At 38.0% G+C, this 20964-nt stretch overlaps 1 protein-coding gene and 1 long non-coding RNA gene across 2 annotated transcripts in view; one reads left to right on the forward strand and one right to left on the reverse strand.

The window, feature by feature from the left end:
- Positions 1 to 3732: 3732 nt before the first annotated feature.
- The window catches only part of LOC114545520 (solute carrier family 12 member 3), a 30431-nt gene continuing 13199 nt past the window's right edge, over positions 3733 to 20964 (reverse strand). The window contains exons 8-24 of the mRNA XM_028563845.1: positions 16925 to 17082; positions 15752 to 15859; positions 15302 to 15425; positions 14992 to 15093; positions 14222 to 14377; positions 13993 to 14092; positions 13720 to 13831; positions 10277 to 10411; positions 9842 to 9948; positions 9567 to 9649; positions 9377 to 9445; positions 8698 to 8802; positions 7440 to 7551; positions 6949 to 7035; positions 5984 to 6095; positions 5675 to 5742; positions 3733 to 5125 (exon numbers count right to left, since the gene is read on the reverse strand). Of these exons, the coding sequence (XP_028419646.1) occupies positions 4987 to 5125; positions 5675 to 5742; positions 5984 to 6095; positions 6949 to 7035; positions 7440 to 7551; positions 8698 to 8802; positions 9377 to 9445; positions 9567 to 9649; positions 9842 to 9948; positions 10277 to 10411; positions 13720 to 13831; positions 13993 to 14092; positions 14222 to 14377; positions 14992 to 15093; positions 15302 to 15425; positions 15752 to 15859; positions 16925 to 17082 (1877 nt within the window). The 3' untranslated portion in view covers positions 3733 to 4986. The remainder of the gene's footprint in view (positions 5126 to 5674; positions 5743 to 5983; positions 6096 to 6948; positions 7036 to 7439; positions 7552 to 8697; positions 8803 to 9376; positions 9446 to 9566; positions 9650 to 9841; positions 9949 to 10276; positions 10412 to 13719; positions 13832 to 13992; positions 14093 to 14221; positions 14378 to 14991; positions 15094 to 15301; positions 15426 to 15751; positions 15860 to 16924; positions 17083 to 20964) is intronic.
- LOC114545521 (uncharacterized) lies at positions 18352 to 20408 on the forward strand. The gene is made up of 5 exons (XR_003690898.1): positions 18352 to 18440; positions 19370 to 19434; positions 19542 to 19720; positions 19804 to 19991; positions 20098 to 20408. It is a non-coding gene; the product is annotated as an uncharacterized LOC114545521 (long non-coding RNA).

Genomic DNA, 20964 nt, shown 5'->3' on the forward strand with positions numbered 1-20964 from the left:
GCAGACGTTCACGCCCATCTTTCTCAGCTTCCTTCCTCCCTCTCACAGACACACACCTTATTATTGTGTAACACTGAAAGGAATATAAGATAATTTTCATAAAAGATAATTTTGCTTCTTTCTGATGTGATTTTGGTTTATGCCAAACATTCTGATATTTAAAATAAAGTAAATGACTAAACTTAGTATGAAAAGAATATTTTTGGTGTTAAACTAATTGGTCTTTAAATTATTATCATTTTCAAATATGATAATAAAGATAACATTTGAGTTAAAATGCAGAACATTTTAACAGTGCCCATTGACAATATTTTTTCCAGTCTATGCCAAGGTAACCCATTATATGTTTTGTTTGCCATATCGAGTTTCTGGTAGCTGTTCTCTGTGAAAATAAATGACAGGAAGCATGTTTGGAGTAAACAGAAGAGGAAGTGGTGGTTCCATGAAAGCTGAACAGATTTTAAAAAGTAAAAGGTATGTACTATGTACAATTAACTTAAAGTACAACCCTGTCTTTGATTTATTAGGGTCCAAGGAGCGTTTTTACCTGTATTATTATCTTCTTTGATTGTATTGAAAGCACACAGCAAACATTTCAAATTACTTACAGTTTAGCAAGACAAAAGAGTAACACCACACTATTTCCCTATTTAACTCTTCAGCACTACACAATTGTTTCCAAGAGAAATGTTTTACATTTTCTTCTATTTAAATGGTAAATGGTCTGCATTTATATAGCATTTTTCTATCTTACCGGACAAAGCTCTTTACAATAAGCTTCTTATTCACCGATTCAAAAACACATTCATACACTGATGGTTGCAAAGCTGTCGCAAGGCACTAACCTGCTGTCGAGAGCAACTTGGGGTTCATTTTTTTCGGGCATTTCTGACATTAAATATTAGGACAGCTTAGATATGAAAGGGGAGAGAGTGGGGGAAGACATGCAGGAAACTGTTACAAGTCGGATACATATTCGGGACCTCTGGGTCAAGGAATAAACCCGTATATACTGTATGTGCACGCACTCTACTAACTGAGCTATTCGGCTGTACAATAATGCATATTTTTAAATGTCTGGAGATGAGTCAACAGCTGTTTGTTATTTGTTTGTTGACTATACACAACAATAATGTTTTTCCAAAACACAGGAGGAAATTACAGGTCATCCTCTGTTTTCACAAGATGCATGCTAACACAGCATGAGGAGATAAATATAGTATTCTATTCAATGTCTTACCTTTGCCAGCTCTTCAGCCTAGACGTTAGTCAGTCTAAAACACCATTTTATTGGTCAAATGTCTCTCTAAAGACACCCAGCAATGTCAATCAACATCCATTACCAAATAATTGTCTCATATTAAAACACATTGTGTACACAACAGATTGTGAAGAACAATAATAATTTGGCTCCTAACATCCACACACCTGCATGTGCCTGTGTGTGTATATTTCCTGTGTGTAATAAAAATAACAAATACTGTGAAGAAAATTCCCATAGAGTTAAACCAAGAGTTAAACGTACACATTATATAAGCAATTTATATATGTATCTTTCAGATGATTTAATATTATAGAAATCAAACATAATAGAATATGCTTTATACAAAATGCAGCCTGTACAAATGTGGGTAAAAAAATGGCAAAAATATTGAATTAGCTTTCTATGACTCAATGAGCGGAAGTTACGGATTTTGTGATCCTAAATTAAATGAAACTAATTAAAAATCCAATGATAATCTTACACCCGGGGTTGACCTATTTTTATTATTTAATTGATTTTATTAGGTTTTAAATTTCATTCATATTTAATGGTCAGCATGAATAAGCACTACCTCACAGATAATGTGAACAGCCAATCAGTCAATAATTTTGCAAGGAAATATTCATGCGTACTTCTTTGAATCCAAAACACTTAAATCATTCCTCAGTAATATTTAAAGTTAAAATCCTGATATGGAGAAATAAGCTCCAAGGTACTCAATTCCTGGAAAAAAACAAAAACAAAAAAACAATAACACAACAGGAAGTGATGAGTTCCTGAATTGTACAATCAACAAAATACAACCTCTAGAGAGAGAGAGAGAGAGAGAGAGAGAGAGAGAGACTGAACATCTGTGTTTACGGTGCCTGCAATATCGTTGTTCACCTTAAAGGTTCAGTGAAACGTGACATCCTTCAGCATGAGTTTAAATACACCTTCAGGAAGACAGGATCTTCAGAGAGTTGGGTTGGCAGTGCACAAAAACACGTTTTTAAACTGAACTGCCAGCTTAATTCTCTTCTCAATTGAGTGTTCATTAAATGCTCCTGTGTAAGTCATCAAAATCTCCAAAATCGTAAATATGTAATATTACTTGTGCTGCTCCTGAGTTTTTCCTTAACAACTGGCGTCAATGAAAAGGATTCCAAAATAAACTGCAGAACTTGTAAATCCCATTTTCTTTTGCCTATGTCTGACTTTTGACGGAATCAAAAAGAAACTGTTTAAACTGTAATTTGGTTATAAAACATCTTAAGGCCCGAGAAAGGTCCGATCTCCTGCTGAAAATGTTCAGCAGAGGTTTAGACCTAAATTAATGAAAAAAGAGAGAAAAGGAGCACCTTGTAATGGTTAAAAGTGAAATGAATTTTGATGTCCTTGTTTGTACAGTCAGTTGTGATTTGAAGACAGCTGAGAGAGAGCTGATTGTTTATCTGGGCACAAAGAGCTGGTAGTGACATTATATCTTTAAAGAAGACGTTTTAAAGTGGCTGAAAAATTGCCATTTTTATATAAGTCAAGACTCTACGAAAGCTGGGAATGTGAGCCTATGAATTTGCACACAAGACGTTTAAACTTTTGAGTTTGTGTCACTAGGTTTCAAAGTTTTAAGAAATGCGAAATGCAAAAAGTGGAGACTTTTGATGAAAAAGCAGTGTTTTGTGGATGTCTATGTCTGTGTGTTTAATGTTTTAATGTACATGTTGTAAAGTGGGTAACTGAGTGTAGATTGCCAATTTTGGAGGCTGCTTTACAAGCTGAATCAGGTAGAAGAGCAAGCAATGGTCATAGGGGAAGCCAGGAAGTGCCAGACAGACTAGACAGGAGAAGATCTAGAAAAGATGCAGATGTATGAAGGAGAAAAATTAAAAATTAGAGGTGCGACAGAGAGACAGCCAAGTGCAAAGGACGAGAGTACAGGAGCTATTGGCTCAGATTACTCTGCAGGCACGCCCACCCAGGAGGAGTCTGAGAAGACTGAGACAGGAGCGTTCACATTGCAGATCCAGAGACCAGAGAAAGCTAAATAGACTATAGATTTAGGAAAAAGAAGTTCTTATTGGTATTATGGTTGGTTGGTATGGTTCCAACATCATAGCTTTGAGGTGTGATGTTTCACCAGATTTGATAAGTTGATGGATTGTATTGTTTATGTAGCAGTAATTTGGTGACATAAACACATAACATCCATTATTAATATAACTTATTAATATGATAATAAATATTAAAATAAAAATTTTGTATTAGCAGTCCACCACAGAGGAAAGTGTTTTTAGGTAGCCTTAAGTGTACACACACTTCTATTTCTCCAATTTTAATATGTAATTAAAAGTTAATATATCCCAGGACAATCTTTTCATTCTTTATCTTTTTTTTATTGTTCATTAAGTAAGTAAAGTAAAACACTGTTGTGACAAAATGGTTACAACTCAAAAATTGTGAAGTACAAGTCTGTGACACTCTGCAAGCTGGGTAAAAAAACTGAGCCGCCTCAGCACAAACCAAAACTTAATAAAAAGGAATAAAATGTTCCATATTGAATACAGGGAAGTAAAATCAAACCTTTATACTGTAGATCGCTGCATTTATTCCTTTTGGTGCCTTAAATACAGGTGAAAACTACAAGTTTTGAATTATACAGAAAACTAAATATAACCTCAAAAGATGAAAAGAGGATCCACACTTTAAAAGAAACACACAAAATAGTGATCATTCAGCTGAATCAGAATCTGCAGACATTAAAACCTGTTACAGGATCACATCCTCAGTAATCTTCCCTCAATTTAAAATCTGCTGTTAGAAAGTCTGTTAGTAATTTCATATCTCTCCCCTTTAGGTTGTGATTTCCCAGAATGCCTTTCAATGAACCCAGATTCCTACATAATGTCAACATCACACCACTGCAAACAAAGTGAGTAAATTAATCAAACAATCAATACAAAGGAATTTCACTCAATGTGAAGTTGTAGTTCTTTTTGGGAAGGTGGAAAAGAGGTTAATATGTTTGGAGGGCACAATGAGGGCATTACTAATGCCAAAAAGGCTGTAGAGTGGCAACTTGTGCAGTTATGCCACAGCCTTTGGAAGGTCGGACCATGGCCGAAATTAAAAAGAAATGGTCCGGTATTAAAGCTGATGCAAAAAAGCGCTACATAGAGAAAGTGTTTTGGCCACAGGCGAGAAAGGGACCACCGAAGCCTAGCCCCCTTGAAGTGGGACTGGAATGCCATGGTTTCTCAAAGTGCTCCTCTCTGTAACGCTGGGCCTCAAACAGCAAAAAGATTCAACAGGACAGCTCGAGGAAGTGGGAACCGGCTTATGAGCCACTTTTCCTCATTTACCAGCAAGTCTTTTTCAGCCATTGGGCGTCATTAGGCATGATGATGGCATGCCTTTTTATACACATCAATTTGATTGTATCTAAAAAGCTAAAGGTGTCGGAATTAATCAGTTTGTAAATGACAAAGAGTCAGGAGCGGTTATGGCTTCGTCGGGGTTAGCGTCAGAGGGGCGCCTGACTAAGATGACGTTTGAATCCACATCACCCTGAATATGATCTTGATGACAGTGATGCAAGTAACTACATGGTGTTATCCTCCTTCACAGCCTCTAATTTTCAAATATAATAGTTCTTTTAACCCTTGGCACCATTGAATGGATATTTTCATTTCCCCCCCTGACTTTAGGTTAGTGTGTCTTAATTTAGTGTCAAATCTTTTCATTCACTGGCAGTAGAAAGTGAGCACATCCTCCTGGTTTCCTCGTATCAGCACCACAGGGCAGTGGAGGCCACAGGTCAGAGTATCCAACCAGGCCATGTACAGAGCACTAGTGCAGTCGCTGTGTGGCACAGGAAGGCTCCTGGATAAAGCATAATATTTACATGAGCATACCAAAACTGCACGACAAGAACAGAAACTGCTCCGACTTGACTTATGGGGAAAATATCAGACGATGTACTATTTTCATCTCCTAAAGCTGATAGAAAGGCCTGTATGCATGTTTCACCTACAGTATGGCAAATATCTATATTACAAAGCCTAAGACTAAACTAGAAGAGAACATGCTGTGTTCAGACACTGGCTCAATTAAACAAAAAATGATGGTTGTGGTTGAAAATATTGAAAGAAGTTAAACAGTCATTATTATATTATAATTATTATTATAATATAGTATAGTTCCAATCAAGAGAAATTGTAATGATTCAGCATTTATACAGACTATATAAACATTTACTAAATGTTTATAACTCACTATATGTAGGGTTAATAGCACATAATTGTTTATTAACATCCTTTTCAACCTCTATAACTCCTCCTGGGGATACTTATATACAGTATGCGTCTCCTTTTTTGTGGAAAACAGCCTATTTTCATTAACCTGAAGTGATAATGTAAAATGTGTACTCACACAACTACGAGAGCAGCGTATACTGAATTCCTCCGGATGATTTCATTCAGCCTCACTTTGGTCTCAGACTGGGAAGGAGGGAAATTAATTTCAGACATCTGACCGAGTTTGTTGACAGTGAATGACATTAACATGGACAACATGTTGTTGCTTATGTTGGAGTGCGCACACACACACACACACACACACACACACACACACACACACACACACACACACACACACACACACACACACACACACACACACACACACACACACACACACACACACACACACACACACACACACACACACACACACACACACCTTAAGTCTGAAGGCCTCAAACTCTTTGTCTGATATTTTCGATGAGGCGACGCCTTCATACTGTTCATCATATAGCCTGAAGGGGGCGACATTATCCACAAACCTATCAAGGCTTAAAAGCAGCAAGAAGAAGAAAACAAGGACAGAAGTCAGTTTGTGAGGGAGGACAGAGAAAAACAGAGTCTTGGTCTTTGAAGGTTCATAATGTTATAGTGTGCAACTATTTGATTTTAATCAACGTCCATTACATTCAAGCCATTGCCAAATGAGTTGATACAAAGTTAATTCGGCTTCACAAAACCTCTTCTCTGTAATCCGGCGACATTCGCGCACAACAGCTCGAGAAGGGACAGTAGCGTTCAGCTTTGGAGACAAAGAGGACATAACAATTACAAGATAATACATCATGTTTTTTTTAAATCCTCTGTGTCCTCCTTGATTCCACGGGATAAACTACTAGCAACTGCGTGAAGAAGGGATGGGGTGGTGCACGATCACCGAAGGCTTTCGTCATGTGAATGTGCCAGCAGTGTTGTTGTCATTACTTGGAAATTCCTCATGGGGGCAACAAACTATGCACTATAGCTTTAACATTTTTACAAAACTGTGTGTCTGTCGGTCGTTTATGATGGACAAGTTTCAGTGAAATTTCCAGGGGCGTTTCTTTTTAATACCACAGAGTAAAACTATTAAAAGTGCATTAAAAGCACATTGTGGTTTATTTGTCTTTGAACAAACATCTTTACATGATCATATGTATTTGTGTATGGAAATATCCAAGGGGATGTCAACCCTGGAAAGTACAACTCAGGGCGCAACAGTAAAAAAGTTAGTTCGTTCAAAATAAAGCTATACTTAAATTACTGAACACCAACAGCCTGTTATTATAGACTGATCCCTTCCTGTTTCAGGACAACTGTTCCAATTTTTTTTTTTTTTGTTGTGCAGAGGTTTCCCGTACATACTTCTTGGCCTGTGGACGCTTCTCGCTGTCCGTCATGACTGTAACCTCATTAAAATCCAAACGAAACCGTTTCAGAAGAGCAAGCATCCTAAAAGAAACAACAGTCAAAGTCTCAGCACATCAGTTTCCTCAGACCATAATGCATTACCATAATGCATTTTATACACAATGTGTCCATGAAATCTGAATTTTTCTGTATGAAATGTAAATGGATTGCACAAAATACTGCAGAAATCTCCAGTTTACAATCCAATCAACCCGCATGAATAATCAAATTAGTCTAAATAATTTTTTTTTTTTTTTTAAAACTATGTTGCTTAAAAAAAGATACAATTATATGAATTCAGATCAAGACCTTTTTTATTTTAGTGTTTATGGTGTGCACAAAGATGGGAAGCTATCTTTTGCTCACTAATTACTTATATGGAAAGTTTAATTATTATTATTCATTTTTATTCACTTATCCCAGAAGGTAGAATAGAGCATACATACTCGTTGCGGCTTTCCTCCATGTTTTGTTCGTCTCCTACGATGAAGACCCTGACTTTACAGCGGCTCCAGCGTTTCCTCTTGGTGAGCAGGTAAGGCACCAGTAGAGTCAGACCTTAAAAGAGTAGAAAGTATAAATACTGCAGCTAAGAAAGAGGCTTTATGAAAAATGTGTATTTTTTTGCATGCCTCTTTATCAAGCCCACTGTCCGACATAAAGGTACATCGTCATCCGCTTATCCGGATTGCAGGGGTAGCAGCTCCAGCAGAGTACCCAAAACTTTTCTTTCCTGCACCACATTAACCTGCTCTGGGGGATCCTGAGGCATTCCCAGGCCCCTGGAAAACCTCCCTAGGTGGGCGAAGGTGGGGCAAAGGAGCAACGGCTCTAGTTCTTCACGGATTATTGAGCTTCTCATCCTTTCTCTAACAGAAACGCCAGCTAATCTCAATCCTTAGGCACTGTCCTGGACTTCCATGAAATGTTGAAGAGGTGTGTTATCCCAGACAAATCCTCCACACCCAAAGCATTCAGCATTTATGGACAGATCTCATCAATCCCCAGGGCTTGGTTGTTTGACTACCTCGTTCACATCTACCAGGGAAATTGATGACGATACCCCATCAACCTCCAGCTCTGCCTCTACCATAGAAGGTGTGTTATTTGGATTCAGGAGTTCCTCAAAGTGCTCCTTCCACTGCCCAGTTACCTTCTCAGTTGAGGTTAACAGCGTCCCATCCTTACTGTAGACAGCTTAGATGGTTTCCCGTTTCCCCCTCCTGAGGTGGCGAATGGTTTTCCAGAACCATCTTGGTGCTGACCGAAAGTCCATTTCCATGTGTTCCCACACCCACTGCTTTGTCTCTTATACGGCAGAGGCTGCAGCCCTTCGGGCCCGTCAATACCCTTCAACTGCCTCCAGAGTCCTCCGGGATAACATATCCCAGAAAGACTCCTTCGGTCAGTCGGCTTCCCTGTCCACCGGTGTACACCACAGTGTTCGTGGAGTTAGCGCCCCTTGAGGCACCTAAGACACTGAGACCCCAGCTTCCTGCCACAGCTTCAGCAAGGGAAGATTTGAGTGTGCCCAATCGGGTTTAATGCCCCCAACCTTCACAGGGATGACAGAAAAGCTCTGATGGATGACTCCACCAGAGGTTCCCAGTTAACCCATATAATATAATTGTATTGATTGTCAGCGATTACCAACAAATCATCAGCATAAAACTAGTGTATTGTACTTGTTTCATCAGATCTAACCTCCATCATCTGCTATCCAGTAGACGTCGATGGTCTTCTTCCCCTGGTCATTCTGAAACACTGTCTTGATCTGATCACTGTCGCCTTTATCTGAGATGTTGTCAGCTGGAACAGCAAAAAGAGGAAGAATGAGGTGCAGGGGCAATATTAAAAAAATCCATTAGTAGTCTAAAGGAGTATTATGAAGCAATAATGTACTACGAGGTGTCCCAATATAATGAATACTGTAATATATTTACGAGGTGGTGGCAGTTTTAGTTCTGTTTTTGGTCTCTACCAACTCCTTAGGGAAATATCTGGCTCCTTAGCTGCTAGATGCTCCACAATGTTCACCATGTAGTTGCTACCTGTGTCTGATCAGGTGTAGAGTGGAATTTCAGAGCATTTTCATGTAAAACAGTTGCCTTGTGCAGCTGAAAAGGGCAATATGAGAGCCGTGAGTGTGAACTCAGTAACGTTATGGCTGGAAAGCTAAACCATGAGCTGAAACTCTATAAAACACCATAAAGTGCAACAGATTCCGGTGATAATTCTCTGTAGGTTCATCACTACGAGGGACTCCTTTCATGGTATTCTTTTTAAGTCAGAGTTAGATCTGGATTGGTTAGGATTTTATGGTACAGATCATTCTTCAGTAATGTCCTCAAAATATTGTATTCCAATGTGTCTGTGTGCTCACAGGGTTTCTTCTCAGAAGATTGCTGGTTGTCTTTTTCAACAGATTCATCAGGCTCAAAACCCTGGTTCACTGGAAGACAGACATTGCATCCTTTACCATTTTGTTTTCAATATTATACAAATATGTCATGTTGTAGGAAAGCACACAGATAAAATAAAGACAAAAGGATTATAAAGTCTGGATTTCTAACCTTCAAAATCAAACTGGTCAGAGACATCCAGTCCTTCCATCATCCTCAAGATACATAAAGAGTAGTTAGTGTCGAAGGTATCACTAGAGAAAAGAGAAGAAAAGTAAGTTAAAATGGAAGTTTTAAAGTAGAAATTATATTATTCTTACTGCACCTTTAGGCACCTATAGTGACAAGGACTAGGAATTCAATATAAAAGAGCTGTCTAATCCTTCAGTGACAGTAAAACCAAAAAGTCAACATTGTTTTTCAATCATTACTTTAACTACACTTACTTTATAGTTTTAATATAATCTTCAATGCTTTCAGGAGAACTGTCCCTCCAGTTTGACTTGAAGCCCAGGACCAGAATGTTGGGCTTCAGCTTGCCAAGACCAGAAGCCTTGAGAAAATGTTAAATAAGATAAATTAAATTTAAGGTTTTATAAAATACAAATAAAAACATACCGTAGGTAGAAATACTTGACTATGCGAGTAACAGGATGTTTAAATGTTCTAATGAAAGTTATATTTATAACCCAATAGAGGATTCCTCCTCTAATGAGAAAAGATACAAATACGAAAAAGCCAACATTGTGAGGACAGTATGAATTGTGTTTAACAGGTTGTCATCTTAAAACAGAACCTAAAGCCAGATTAATCCCCAGCAAATGTTAATACGATTGGAGCTATATTTATTTCCCACAGATAAACACATGCAGATGTTTTACCTGTAGCAAATGTCGAGCTCCAACTCTGAGGCTGTCAGCAGTGAAAGGAGAATAAAAGGAGCGCACCTTCCTCTCGTTCATCCACTTTACCAACCGATCTGTGGCCTCCTGTGGCCGAGTCCGTCTGTCCTTATCCTTAAAGGACAAAGAGATTCAAAAAAAGACATTAAAGCAAAATGAAGACATTGAACGTGACCAGTAAAACAGGTCTAGTGAAAAGCTACTGTAAGGAGGATTGCGTAGTTTTCTAATACAGAGATATAAATGGGGCTGTCTACTTTCCCCCTTGCTTTTCATTATGTACACAAACAGGTGAAGGATTTCTTAGGAGGGCAGCTACCAAACATTTCTGATGACACTGCCCTACTGTCTCTTCTTCAGGGGTCAGATTCAGGGCATGGTTGCACCTTATCAGCATTTGAACAATGGTGGGATGACAACTACCTGGACCTCAATGTGACAAAAACTAAAGACTTAATTATTTTAGGAAGAATTGTTTTGAGCCCAACTCCAGCATTATCCATGGTGAAAATGTTGAAATCATTGTCTCATATAAATACTTGAACCATATTCTGTCTAACTCTAACCTTTAGCTTGATAAAAACACTGAGTCAATTGTCAAGAGGACAGCAAAGAATCCACTTGATGCGAAAGCTGAACTCTATTAATTCCTCTGAGGAAATTTTATGTAGCTTTTATTGTTCCTTTTTTGGAAGTCTTTTAACTTTGTCATTCATTTGTTGGTTTTATGGGTTGCCCCGTAAAAGCAATAATATCCTCAACAACATTGTAAATATCTGCTCTAAAAGATGTATCTCTCTGCCCTGTCAGACGCTGCTCTCCCTCTCCTCTGACTGCTGCTCTGAATCTAGAATCAATTGCCTTTCCTTGGGTTCCCGGATGTGAACACTGAATTTTGTACATTACCTTTTGAAGCTGAATATGCCCTTTTGAATTTGAGCAAGATGAAAATATATTAGTTGAATTTTATAAATTGTATTTTGCATCTGAATTTGATATATTAAAATGTTTAATGTTGAATTTGTATTCTGAATTTGTGCAGTGTTGTAATTTAACTAAGTAAAAATGCTTCGTTACTGTACTTAAGTAGAATTTTCACATATCTGAATCAGAAGAAATTTGTTACTCTGGAAAAAAGCAGGTTTGTTGAGTCATTGTTCCTAGAAGTTGATGCACCCTCCATTCCAGTTGGTGACCTAATGCCTGTTTGTTGCAAAGCACAAAAGAAAACATAGACCAAAACTAAAGAAGAAAGGGAGGAAGCATAATAACTGATAGTGTCATGGAAGCACCTGGTGCAGGCATTGACATATATATATATATAATGGACCAATAGACCCCGTTGCTCTGGACGGAGACCAGTAAAGGCTATTAGAAGCACTTTTCCAGTGATCTCTTGCTTTACTGCGCAGCCTCCAACTGAGAGAGACGACGTAAATGTGACGTGAGCAGCCTGTCTGAAAGTTGGAAGTCTTCTGGTAGCTGTGCCAAGAGAAATCTCAATCATTCCCAATCTTACAGAGTCGGAGAGTGTAGGTATAGGAGATAACATAAACACAAGCTAATTATTGCTAACTAACATGCTAGTTAACGTTATTAATTAAACCTAAACAGCTAACGTAAGTCGAAACTGCCTGCGAGCTTCTCCTGTACTATACGGTAATTCCTCTACTGTGCGACAGTAAGTCACTTGGTTATGACACAATCGTTAGCTTATTTTTACAAAAACGTCTGCTACGGAGCCATAATGTGAGGTACAAGGTAATGGAGCCTTTTATACATTGTCGTGTTTCTTTAGAAATAAACAATGGACAAATAGAGACTTTAAACGCTTAAGATGTAAAGTTATTCGCAGTCAAGTGACGTAAAAAAAAAAATGGCGGTCAGTGGAATGCTAACAAGAGGTGATACCTTTGTAGCAACAAAATGGCGCCATCGGAGGTTCGCGTTCTGAAGCGAAGCTTACCCCCTTGGGTGCAGGCTCTGCTGCCATGGTAACGGACGATGACCACCCCGACGACAGTGATGATGAACATAACGTAACACACCTTTGGCCATGAAGTTCATAATCAAAGTTGTTTTTACTTTTACTTTTACTTCTAATACTTAAGTACATTTAATGTCAGAAAATTACTTTTGATGCTTAAGTACAGTAAACATCAGATACTTAAAAGATTTTTACTCAAGTATTGCTTTCAAGTACTTTATACAAGACTGAATTTGTGAACATTCAAAAAATAAAGGTGAAAGCAAGTTGCTGAAAATGTTATTAGTAATATTCAGAAGTAAACAATTCAGATACATAATGTTAATGCATAAATATTCAGTGCTAGGAATTCAATGTATTTTTAATTTCAAAATCCAATGAAACAGATTTACTTTCATATATTAAGCTCTTAGGCTGACAGCAGCAGCAACCTGTAACATTCAGAGCTTGATTGAATGATTGCGATTGCTTTTTATGTGACTGATTGACTGCACAATTGAATAGCCCTTTTAGTACAGCATTATGCAACTTGACCTCACACAAATAGCAAAAGAAACTCTATAGCCTATAACATAAAAACTCCTTAGAAATCCAAGTCACGGAAAGTATTTAAAAAATCCTGAAATTGGTGATGCCAATTACCCATTGCAGCCCATGTTGAGGGGAGACGCTACAGGTGAGTGAGAACACTGTAACCAGTAGCCACGAACCAGCTCAGATTATTATTCAGTGTCTGACAGCATTATGGAAAGGATCTCATACAGAGAAAGACCTTTTTGTTAAAGAGTAAGATCCTTTTGCTTAACATAAAATAGCCCCGAAATCGCCATCAATAATCTGAAACTGTCAGTGGCAAAAACAGCACTTTTAGTGGAGGCAAACTGACCATGTGCATTTTACATTGCAGCCCGGATCGAAACTGCTGGTTACAGCATTGTCACTCAATACTGGACTACAGATTTTAAAAGATGATTTTGTTTCACATTAGTTACTTAGACACCAATGCATGGGAAAATATGGTCCAAGTTGAAAAGTACTGAAACACCATTATTTAGCTTACAGATTTGTCTAACATTACTGTCTTAATGTAAGTATTCAACTGCGGATGTTTCATGGTGATTTCTGTTAAAATATTTTCCCTATTCACCTGTAGTGTCTCCTATCAACATGGGCTGCAATGGGTAATTGGCATGACCAATTTCAGTATTTTTCAATACTTTCCACAACTTGGATTTCTTAGGACTTTTTATATGTTATAAAGAAGACTTTTATGAGTAATACACATTTGTCAGATTTTCTGTTGCAATTTGTGGGAGATTCCCCCCTTTTTCTTGATGATTATTGTACTATTTTGAGATAAATAAAGTTGTTTGAATTTGAATTAATCATCTAATTTTCCTTTCAGTAACAAAACTGTTGAAATTAAATGACTAACCATGATTATGTCTCCACAGATCATGAGGCTTGTGTGTTTGGTAAAGGAGTCAACAAAGTCCACCAGGGCTGGTCGCTGGGTCGGTGGGCCAGTCAGGACCAGACATTGCGGTCTGAAGGAACACATGAGTGTAAATACACTACTTTTCTACTAACTGAGAAGTATGAGATCAAATTCCAGTTAAAAATGGATAAGACAAATACTACAGAGAGAAGTCTATAGGCTGATTAAGAATATTATTACATGATATAACTGAGGCTTTCGGTCACTCACCTGAAATTCTTGACATGATCCTCTACACCAGATAGAGCGACAGAGGCTGACAAAGCCATGTTGTATGAACCTGCCTGGACTGATGAACCCCAGTTCACATCTGTGGAAATGAAAACACACATAACTAAGGTAATATCACACAGTTCTGACATCATCACTATTTAATATAGGTCAGGGTATTCTCATCAGAACATAGTTGCATTTCAAAACATATCTGTTTTGGAATTACTTGGCTTGTTGTAGTTGATGTATAGACACAGGAGGATAAGGACGCTAATGGTGAAGAGAGCAGCCCACCAGGTAAACAGGAACATCAGCACCACAGCAACCACTGCTCCAAATAAAGCTATCCATTTACTGTAGTAATGAAACTCCGGCCTCCAACCTAAAGGGGAACAACAATGAGAAATAGATGACTTTTAGGTGAAATGACACATAACTTTTAATCTGACATAGCTACACATCTGTCCAATATGGCAGCCAGAAGGGCAAATGTCTGTTTCTAGTCATGTGTTAACTTGGCATTGGTCACAGTCTGGCTCCAATATATTATATAGGAGCCAGACTTATCTTCTATATCTTCTATATCTTAGAGACTATAGACTATAGACACACGGAAACATTATACTCAGGGTGCGATTTGTCAATACCATGGTGCCACGTACTCAGCCAACCATGCCAAAACACTTATACACTTTAATACCTAATGGAAAATAATCTCAAAATGGGATAGCACAACGTGGTGTCAACATAAAACACAATGTGTTAAAGCCAGGGAGCAGAGTTCACTATATGCTGCGAAAACAAAATACTTTCACCCAGTAAATGCTTGTTCGTTCCTCGGGAATGTTTGAATCCAAATCCCAAAAAAAGGAGCATGGATGAGTCAGCAAAATGACTGAAGCATGAGGCCACTGTTTGCTTTCAGGTTTATTTTAGCTTCCAACAGAAAACCTCAAATCAGTCATTTTAGAAGTCAAAGACAAACTGGTAACTCACCGGGAGAGTTTGTGAATGAAGCATGAAAGCAACTGAAGTTGATGAGGGAGTAGGAACACATGAATAAGTTGGAGTTCAAGGCTGCGATGGTGTTCAGCTCACCTGTAACGATACAGGAGAGAAAGTCATTCAATCAATACACATTACAAATCTAAAAGCTATAAAAACAATTAAAACATTATGGAAACTCCTTTTTCTCTTAGTTGAAATATGTAATCATAACTAAACCAAAACACATTTTTAACATATAAAAAATATGGGAATCAATAGTTCCAATAACATAACAGCTACAGTATTAGATGACACCCACCAATGAGAATGAAGGCCACAGCAATGATGAAGCAGAGTATATAGGCACGGAGTGGCTCATCATTTTTCCCATAGCCCTTTGCAAAGACTCCGATGTATGGGTATATCTTGTCTTTGCACAGACACTGGCAGATAAAGCAGAAAGAGAATTATTTAATATCTGCTACGTTTTTTTCATACATTAGTATAGATATGAAGCATTTAATAGCTTGTTTTTATTATGATGTTACCCTTTTGAAAGACAACTTTCACAGTTTGACATTTTAATATATGGATCAGATTCGACTCTTGCTTTTTCTGTCATTGTGGGCGTCTGGCAGTTCAACAATTTAATACATCCTTGAAAACCTTGTTCGTCACAAACTTTATCCCAGCAATGTACATCCTGTGAGGCAGACTAAAATAGATGTAACAGGCCTATTTACATCAGGTTTTGGCTGTGGTTTCTCACCTGAAAGATTTTAGGAGCGGAGACGAGGAAGCCAAGAGCAGACGACAAGCTAGCTGCAAAGACACCAGCAGTGATGAGGTAGTACCAACCTGATAGTTGGCCCAGGGTCTGGTTGGAAAAGTAATTAAGAAATAAGATTTCCGTTTTGATATTTTACACTTTAACACTTGTGATTTAAAGTAGCTACGAGGAACATTTAAATTTTTCTGAAACTGTTTAATTTTATATGATGATCATAAATACCTGTAACAGCAAACAAGACAAACAGTGAAAATATTGCTTTTTATATATAGTTTTTAATAATACCTTTGCCCTGGTCCAATTTTGCCTGTGAAGTCACAAAATGATTTACAGCAGGCAGACTGCCTCTTCAGTCACTCATTTTGATGGGTCACAGATTTTGCTGTAACACCGGAAAAGCCTGTGTTTGAGTATCAAGCCAGGTAAAAGGTAGCAGGAGATTTCTTTGTAATTGTAATTTAATTATATTTTAGAAGTTATAGTTATGGCTGATACTGAGGCAGGGCCATCACAGAAAGACAACAGTCAACCTCGGTCGGGCTTTCAATAGATGGAGACAAGTAGCGGTTTGTAAAGGATTTAAAACCGACCCTGAATTGGCCCTCTTCCTCCTAGACAGACAAACTCTTGCTAATGCTTTGGCTTGTGACACATAGAGCTGACGATACATCTAAAGTAGGCTAAGTTACTGTATGCAACACTTGAAATGCAACGATGCATCGGTACAAATTCCCTTATCTTAAAGGAATAATTTTCTGTCTGAGCAAAACATTTCCAATTATGTGACCTCCAGGTAAAGCTATATCAGTAATACAGTGAGTAATACATGCCTACCTCCCATGGACCTTACATACTTTTTGCTGCATCGGGCACATTATTGTTGCGTTTGTTATTGTTTTTACTATCCCTAAATCATGTATAAAGGTTTAAACGTGGAAATACTGTTTTCCAGCCGGCATGCGCTAGAAAAGATCTTTAAGATAGCAGGGGTGGTAAACACTTTTGTCCAAAGGGGCCACTGGAATCAACACAAACTACAAGTTCCTCGTAGCCATTTTAAGGAAAACTGGCTCATTTACAAACCCAGTAAGTTTTGGCTAATAAAGTCTGTTATATTTTTATTCCATGATAGGCAGAAGGATTGAGTGGTACCTTTGTAGTGTTGGCCAGACCGTATTGACAAGACTGTGACACAATGCACTCTGTGAAGTTCCCGCCGAAGTTACATCCCAAACCCACACAGTCACCAGTGAGGTTTCCAGTCAGAATGTCACCTATATTACCAGAGGCGTCCCGCACCACACACGACGCTGGAGAGAGATAAAGAGGTATATATTTTTCTACCATTTTGAACTCATCAACCCTCTCATGCTAACCAGTACACTGCTGTCACTGCCCTTAACATGAGTGATAACTCCAACCAAACTAACCTAACCTCCTATTGTAGCTCTACGCACACTTGAGGCCCTTAATTTACTAATTTCTCAATCATGGTAACCCGACAAATGTAAATACACATTAACACTAAATCACGCAAACATTAAAGCCCAGATAACATAAATGCACACCAAAAACACTAACAAAACATCATTAACACACTTAAACTAGGACAGAAACAGTTCAGAACACAGTCCCATCATCCTTTGCACACAGAGGTGGGTAGTAACGAGTTACATTTACTCCGTTACATTTACTTGAGTACGTTTTTGAAAAAATTATACTTCTAGGAGTAGTTTTAAATCTCTATACTTTTTACTTTTACTTGAGTAGATTTGTGAAGAAGAAACTGTACTCTTACTCCGCTACATTAGGCTACAATGAGCTCGTTACTTTTCTTTTTACCTCTTTGGTATTCTACGCGTCATTGTTTTTATCCCCCCCGCGTACGCCTCATTTTAATGTTTTATTGGTTTTATTTTGAGAGAGAGAGAGAAGTCTAAAGTCCCGCAAGCTGTGTCATGACGTGGGTTAACTAGTTCAATCAACCCAGGGTTTCCCAATCCAGCGGCGCGTGTTCACATAAAAGAGGTGATGTTTGCACAACATGACCAACAATAGCCACATATTTTACATAAGAAGAGCAAACTATAATTCTACAGAAATACGAACAACACAGACACGGTTTTACAGGCAAAACGCAATAAAGTCGCTGCTTCCTAAAACAGGAGGACAGCTGGCAAAAGTAAAATAGCAGACACTGTAGATGCGCATAATATCGCTTCCCCATCAGTCAGGCACAAGATCTGACCATAATTACACTTGTACTTTCCATAAACTGCCGTTGCTTTAGCCTTTTATTTCAGTTGCAACCCTGGCAGTGGAAGCGAGCGTGAGAGCAAATAAAAAATATAAATAACATAATTCAAACCGCTGTGCGCATTACACACGGCAAATATACACCCTAAAAAATGCTGGGTTATTTCATCTACCCAACCGCTGGGTTATGAAATGTTTTACCCATTATGGGTTATTTATATGGAAGTTGGGTTATTTTGTGCAACTCATGTGTTGAGTCAAAATCCATCAACCCAACATACATCGGTTGACCCAGCACTTGGGTTGTTTGTGCTTTGAACGTCATCAGATCATCAGCAGAGTCCACACACCGAGCGCTTGTCACAGCAGAGAACCAGTCTGGTCATCCAACGAGGCAAATACATAATAAAAGGTTTGTGTACACTAGCTACATGTCTAATTCACATTGTCTGTGTTGCGTTACCTATTAAAGTACTATCTTTATATTGTGAGGCTAGTTGGTTAGTTTGGCTAACAACGTAGCTAGCTAACGTTAGCCATTTAGCCGTTATCATGGAAGCATGTATAGCCTTACAGCTTATCCGTTTGGTCTGAATTATATTAATGAATTAATGAAACAAGTTCATAATGCCCATGGGCATATGGTCATGTTTATTGAGTTCACCAGGCTAATTTGCCAGCTAGTTTCAAGCTAGCCAGGTAATTCGGCAGTTAACAAACTATCTAGCTAGCTAGCTAGCTAGATAGTTTACTAGCCAACTGGCTGTCAGTTAGTTGCTTTGCTAGCTATATTATTTTAACTGGCTGTAAATGAACGCGCTTGTTTTTCCTTGAAGCTTTTAATGTGAAATGTGAAGGCATAACAGTGTATGACTGATTAAAGTATGTAAAAACAGTGAGATAACCTGATATGTGTGACTAAATGCATTTATGTGCATTTATTTAAGTAATGTGGTGACCCACAATAGATAAGAACAAATGCTTATTTAAAATGGCGGCCTGGCAAACGACAAGGGCCACTTGAGTTAAGGGTTAAGAAATATATAATAAAAAGTTTGGGAACCACTGCTGTACTGTTGTACTGACACTGTGCCCTGAAGGCTATGCTTTGAGCAGCCACAAATATTCTTGTAAAAGGTAAAAACAATTTACATGCATGCAATTTGTCATATGAATTGTATAGATAGAGAGGGAGGATTGTGATGCTAAATAAAATGGCTGTTATCTTCACATTGGATTACATTCTGCTGTTAGTCTGCATTGCTTTTACATAGTGATATCTGAATAGTTAATACAATAGCAATTGTATCTTTGCTTAAGCTCTTTTTGTGTTTGTTTCAGATCAACGGATAGCTTTGTCATTAACACTATGACAGAGTGCCAGACCTTGTCGAAAGATTTAAAAGGTAAGAAATATGTTTTCCCATCCACAGCATATCAAGTCTGCATTGCTACTAAAGCCCTTTTCAGACATGAATTCTTATGAAATATAATTTCCTCTTTTTTTCAATAGCTTCCACGTAATATGTCAAAGTGACTCCAATAGATGAATAGAGCCGGCCATTGGATTCCTGGAGGAAAAGCTGCGGAACGTCAGGAAGCGGCTGAGATCAACCAGCAGGTTGCAGAGCACGGCACAGACACCACCACAAACGCCAGATGATGGCGCTCTAGCAAGGGCTCTCATACCAGGTAATTATTAAACTGAAAAATTATTTGATGAAGCAAAACATCCATATTTCAGTGAATGACAACTTTCTTGTTCTTTTTTACAGACTGTACCATATCAGACGAACGTGGGTCACAGCTTAAAGAATGGTTGAGAAATAATCCTCAGCCCCTCAGCCAGATAGAGAACTACATGCCGAACACAGCAGTCTACAGGGCCAAGTGGATTAGGGACAACAATTGGACCATCGATCAGATCCTCGAAGAGTTCCCTCACCTAATGATCAAAGGCATGGTAGGTATAGGGAAATATGATCTTACATATAAGGATGCATTGTTTATAATGTTTTATTAGTGTGCCACATTGAATTGGTTTTAAAAATGTGTTTTCCATTTTATAGATTGCACAGGCTTGTCCTGCATGGGGATGCTGCATCAAAGTTGTTTGAAACTTGGTCACGTGAAATGCCAGGAGGGGAGTCTAAAATGGTAAAGTTTATTCAAAGTAGAATACTTGCTTGCAAGTAGAGCTAATGGCTCTTAATAGCAGCTTTTTAATAGGAATTTGAATTTGTTCACTATAGACCTGTTGAATGTTCAGCCAGTTCATTCGTAATTGTTGTTTTGCTCTGAATGTTTTCCTACCTGAGTGATATGAACTGCACCAGTTCCACTATATTGTTGATATAATAAATTTTTTTTCAAAGATTCCATTATGTTGTTTTGTTTTTGTATTGTTTAAGTGTTTATTAAATAATATATGCATACATCTAGCATGTATTCTGTTCTAGGTTTGTAGTTTAACAGTTTTATTGCAATTTATTTTCTTAAATTGTACTGTAATGTGTTAGAATTAATCTGGCATATAGGTTAATTTTGCCCAGCATTCGGGTACACTATATAACAAATATGTAGTTGAATCAACCCAGAATTGTAATTAATTTGACCCAGCATTTGGGTACACTATATAACAAATATGTAGTTGAATCAACCCAAAATTGTAATTAATTTGACCCAGCATTTGGGTACACTATATAACAAATGTATGTAGTTGAATCAACCCAGAATTATAATTAATTTGACCCAGCATTTGGGTAGAATATTTAACTCATCTGTTGGGTTAAAAATCAGCAACCCATCTTGCTGGGTCAAATTAACTACTGTTGGTCCGGTGCAATAGTGATCCAGCGGTTGGGTTATAAAACAACCCAAGTTGGGTTATTTTTAACCCATCATTTTTAAGTGTGTACCCATCAGGGAATGTTAAC

The sequence above is a fragment of the Perca flavescens genome, chromosome 19 (genome assembly GCF_004354835.1).
Source record: "Perca flavescens isolate YP-PL-M2 chromosome 19, PFLA_1.0, whole genome shotgun sequence".
Taxonomy (NCBI): Eukaryota; Metazoa; Chordata; class Actinopteri; order Perciformes; family Percidae; genus Perca; species Perca flavescens.